At 51.0% G+C, this 5,337-nt stretch overlaps 1 protein-coding gene across 1 annotated transcript; it reads right to left on the reverse strand.

Annotated features, from left to right (window-relative positions):
* Positions 1 to 1,339: 1,339 nt before the first annotated feature.
* On the reverse strand, positions 1,340 to 3,639 carry VOLCADRAFT_105516 (uncharacterized protein; the record flags this gene model as incomplete). The annotated part of the gene is made up of 5 exons (XM_002952426.1): positions 1,340 to 1,485; positions 1,625 to 1,674; positions 1,722 to 1,964; positions 2,291 to 2,620; positions 3,473 to 3,639. The coding sequence occupies 5 exons, from the start codon at positions 3,637 to 3,639 to the stop codon at positions 1,391 to 1,393; spliced, it is 885 nt and encodes a 294-aa protein (XP_002952472.1). The 3' UTR covers positions 1,340 to 1,390.
* Between the last annotated feature and the right edge of the window lie 1,698 nt (positions 3,640 to 5,337).

A 5,337-nucleotide genomic window follows, 5' to 3' on the forward strand; every position in this document is an offset into this window, starting at 1 on the left:
ACTGGACACTCTAGCTAGAGTGTCACGGCTATAGCCGTGCATGCTTTTCAACCGTTATTTAGGCTGCCTTTATCACAGCGTGCAGTCACGAGCAAAAGCCTGGCCAGTGTCGCTGTTGCTGGTTGTGACACGTGTCGGCTAACAATGACAAAACTGTGTAAGCTCACCTCTGATGTGCCGGACACGATATGTACATACTGAATCGTGCGATAGCCTCTGGCTGGGATTTTGCATGCAACTGGGATCCCGTGCTACACTAAGTGGACATCAGGCTGCTTTAATTTCCGTCTAATTTGTACTACTTTGTAGTTGCGGAGCTTGCACAGTGTGCAGCTTGCTCCCGCACAGTCTTGAAAATCCTAGTATTAAATATAATGTTGCAGCCTAATCATCACGGGAGCACCACCACCACCGCAACCCAACCCTGCCCACAGCAACCAACCCCCACGGCAATCCCCCCTTCCAAAGCCTGAGACCGTTCATCGACGCCCCCCATTATTCAGCTTCCCGTAGTGGATACATGTACGCAATGCTGGCACGTTTTTGGTGTTTGGATACAGCCCCACGGCCCTTAACACTTCTGCCTCATGCCGCATGGTGCAGGGCTACCCTGATGGCTTCCCGGTACTCGTCCCAGCCGAGACAACGGCCCAGCGGCTCAAAGACATGGTCACCTTCTTGCAGGTATGGCTTCCTTACACGAATGCACAAACACATCGCGCATAGTAAACAGCGAATGAGCGACTGCCCATGGGCTGCAACTACAATAGTATATTTTCCGTTCTCAAAGGAAGCGAATACGTGACCACGAGTCTGAAAGTTCATAACTATCCGGAATGAAGCAAAACGAAATGGTCTAGATAGGGAGTGCACCTTGAATCGTCCCCCGGTTCTTCAGTCCGGTCTGAGTCCGGCCACTGGTGTAGTGGCAATGCATGTGCCACATTTAAATGCAAGGGCGGCGATGTGCGCCTCCGGGTGGTGAGTTGGATTGATGGGATCAGTACCCATGATGTCAGGTGACGGTTTCGGGAGAAAGAGTCAGCACGGATAGGCGCTGCAGGCGGATGAAAGCATTGGTGAAATCATGAAATGCGTAGGGCAACTCTCAACCCTACTGTAACACCGTTCGTTGTAAAAGGTGCGATACCTTACAAGTCACAAGTTCCGCACACAAGTGCGGGTGTGTCTGTAAAAGCCGGGGGGCCCATGGATGTTGTATTGGTATTGATGCGGGTATGCAGGAGGTCATCTTCATTCTCCCTCGTCCACTTCAGGGTGAAGCCCCTCAGCGTGACATGCCTGGCCTCCCAAATTTCCGAGAGGTACCTGGCTAATGCCAGGGGTGGCGCCTCAGTCATAATGATGCGCATATTGCGCCCCTTAAATACTAGATCACCATCATACTTAGCCCATATGCTCCTTTAAGCGGGACATTCCTCGAAAACATGCAACTCATCTTCAACCGCTCCACAGTCACAAAGCCTGCAGGTACACGCGGTGCACTCACGCCCATTAGGCCTATTAACTAACTCCCAACAGCCTAACCGAAAATGCATGAGCACATGATGAAGTTGCTGGGGCATGGTCCCTTTAGTGTGCTCCAACCAATCGAGATGCGCACCCCTAGGCGGGGCAGGTTCATATAGCGACAAGCTTTGGCTCCGGTAATCCCTATGGGGAAAACATGGGGGTCACCCAAGGTATTCGGGCACTCCCACCGTGCATCAAGCCACTTGGCAAATACCTTAAGAATGCTCTCAACTGGCAATTCAAGGGTGGCGTAGTACGCTATAAGATCATTACCGCGCGTATTAGTGGGGGGTTCTGCTCCTAAGCTAGAAAGAAAGGCTAGTACCTTGCTTGCCCAACACTCAGTGACGCCCCCAAGTGCCAACTCCAGGTCAGCGACAAATGCCCGGTGACACAGCGTTCCCGGCCTCTTAACCACAGAGTTCCAAAACCTAAGTACAAGATTGGTCCAATGGAACTGGAGTGGCCTCTGTGACAGCTCGCGGTCTAGGGAAACCATAGTCGGGCTCCTCACCCCAACTACAGATTGCATGTATGCACGCTGTTCCTGGACCATGGGATTAGTCATAGCACCTTCAAAACTCACATTAATGAAGTCAGGTCCCCTAACTTGCGCTCCATAAGAAAACACCGGTACAACTAGTGTATTGTAGAGAGACATACATAGCTTGGGGGTGGTAATTTTCTTATCTCGACACAGGGTGCTGAGCCCAAACGTGGCCCGCCTCCCTGCTGTGAGTAGTTGCTTGGTACTTACTTGGAGAACTGCACTCCTGGGCCATAGTGCAACCCGAGATACCGTGCCGTCTCATTGCCGGTCAGCACCCGCAACCCCACCCCACCTAACCGGTACTCAGCTTCCATAAGCCGCTTCCACTCACGCGTAGCACCCCCAACAATGAGGACCTCGCACTTGGCGGCATTCACAGCCATACCCGTCGCTTTGCAGTAGGCTTCGAGTAGCGCCAGAAGGCATTCTGCTCTATCGTGCCCTGTTGCTACCAGTGACACGTCGTCAATGAAAAGTAGGTTAGTGAGTTCACCGCCCGCCAGGCTAACACTCTGCTCACGAAGGGTGCTCCATCGGCTAGGGAGGCGTACACGGCAATTAGCATCGTGAGCATCAATAATGAGCGAATACTTAGAGTCCAAAAAGGGTTACATGAAGGGGGCACCCTTGCTTAACACCACGCCCCACCGTGAATTCAGGTCCCAACCTACTTCCTAACTTGACCCGAAACTTCACGTCAGCATAGCTAGCCTTTAAAGAGTCGAGGATGCGCCCGTATAGCCCATACGACATTAGGAAATCCCAAAGTGTCTCATGGTCAACGGAGTCGAACACCTTATTAAAGTCAATTTGCATGATAATAAGCGGCCTGGCTCCAGCCACAGTGTGCTTCGAGATAAGATGCCTTAATGTAAACAAGTGATGCTTGGTGCCAAAACCATGCCTACATCCAGCCTGGCTAGCGGCACGTAGCCTATTGCCCTCACAGTAATTGGTGAGTCGCCTCCCTATGATATTGGCGTAAAGTTTGCACAGGGGACCCCCAACTGCTATTCCCTGGTAATTGTCACAGCATGACACGCAGTGATTTTTTTTCATTTAGGGCGGGTCTCAATTTATTCCGACCTAAGTAACGAAGTTGCTAGGGTCGCCGTAATTTATTCCGTAAGTGTGGGGCGCTGGGGGGGGCTACAACCCCCAGACCCCTCCCGATAAGTTACAACTCCCTTCATAGACCAAGAGGCACGCACTGAGTTGGCGCGTTTTCGTTCATGTGCGCACTCATGTTCATGCACATGCATAGATAGTTCTGGCACTGTTTGTGAGCAATAAGTAAATCCGACCAAGCAAAGGCCCAAAGCAAGCAACCGCATAGCAAATCAAAGGCCGTCACCCGCCACTGCAAACCACAGCACACTTGGACTCTACCGGTTCATCGTGTACCGGCCCCTGCTGCTGCTGTCCAGCCACTTCCTCAGTGCATCACGGAACGGGAATGTGCCCGATAAGTTTGCATGTTTGGCTATGTAAGGACCAGTCATACATTCTGCTTTGCCGCGTTGGCTCACGGGCTTGACCTTCTTACGGCCCCTCATATCTATTCTATGATCGATAATATCAAGTTCTGCACACTACGGAGCAATCTGGCAGCAATGGACGTTTTTGGCTGGAGGAATGAAAATGTACGGATCAGCCTCAATTCATTCCGTTTTTCCAAAGGCCAAAATGGCCTCTTTATTCCTTTTAAGGAATATATTAATTAAAATATGGGGGCCCTGGTGAAGCAGCTGACCACGTTATAGATGTGGAAGGTGCCGAAGTACATCGGTGAAACATAATGTGGCAGGACTGGAGAGAATAGTGCAGCAGTATATTGTGAGTGTAGGTGAAGCTTTACAAGGCGTTCGGTGCACGGGCGAATTTACGTGCATACCTTTCATCGTGGGCGCATCACATTGCAAGCTAAGCAACGTGTGTACATGACGCGTAGCATCAGTCCTCAGTTCACTTCTTGTAACGAACATCAGCATAGGTCCAAGCCCTCTCGCTTGGAGGGATATGCAAACAAACATCCTGATAGGTAAACTCGCATGCTACCGAGCATTCAACCGAGCACATGCATGCTTAGTTGAATGGTGAGATGCGACCCCCCCTTCATTTCGTGCTCGGCAAGCCTGCCACCATGTACCGGATATGTTGGCGATGTTACAGAGATGCTGCACCTCGGTTTCTGTGCACAATGCGTACAATGCTTGACCCCGCCGACCAAAACTACACGTGCCCAACTGAAGACATTCCAGGTGGTTGTGCAGCAGCTCTTGCGCCTGTTGCTGGCTGAAATCCATCCTGAGCTGTTGCAACACGGCCAATGCAGGCACAGCCCTATGCACTGCAAATAGCTGTTCCAAGCCAACAGTGGCGTCCATGTCACCGACAAGGCTCTAAACGTCTTATCTGTTCTTATGTTTAATTAAGTTTATGTATGTTATACTTTGCGCAACTTTGTATTTGACTTTACACTGAACAAGGTGCTGTATACGTTGCGCTACCAAAGGTGCGACCGTTTGCTTCCCTACCACATAGACTTGCCCGGTTACCGGGCAATTGTGGCCATTAACGGGGTATGCGGAGACTGGTTACCAGGTGGATGGTTACCGGGGGTCGTTAATGGGGGTGGTTACGATTGGGTTACCAGGTTGATCGTTACTGGGCAGTAACCGGGGCTGGTTACAGGTTTGAAGACTATTGTTTTTCGTATTAAATTACAGCAGCAAGGACAGCCCACTATGGCTGGTACTCAGCTCAGTGTCTTTTTTTTAAGTAGTATATTCCTTAAAAGTAATAAACAGGCCATTTTGGCGTTTGGAAAAAAGGAATGAACTGAGTCAAAGCCCTCAGCACTCCTCCTCTGGCGATCTAAGTGATGCCCAGCACTGTGCTGTGTAAGCATGATGCTGCGGTTGTGACGGTCCTGGATGATCTCCATGCCGATTTAGTAGCGCGCCTCTCCAAGGTCTCGTACTGTGAAGCAACCAGCTATGGCCGCCTTGGCGGCCACGACCAATTGCAGGTTGTGTGCCGCCACCAGCATGTCGTCAACATGCACGAGCACATAAATTGAGCCATCAGACCCGCACTTGACGAATAGTGCAGGGTCGGACATAGACGGCTCATAGCCTAGCTTGCCCAACTCCACCGCCAGTTTCTCGTACCAGCAGCATGGGGCTTGCTTGAGGCTGTAGACGGACTTTAACAGCTGGCATGCCTGCATCGGGTTGCCGTTGCTGTTACCT

This window comes from Volvox carteri (assembly GCF_000143455.1).
Source record: "Volvox carteri f. nagariensis unplaced genomic scaffold VOLCAscaffold_29, whole genome shotgun sequence".
Taxonomy (NCBI): domain Eukaryota; kingdom Viridiplantae; phylum Chlorophyta; class Chlorophyceae; order Chlamydomonadales; family Volvocaceae; genus Volvox; species Volvox carteri.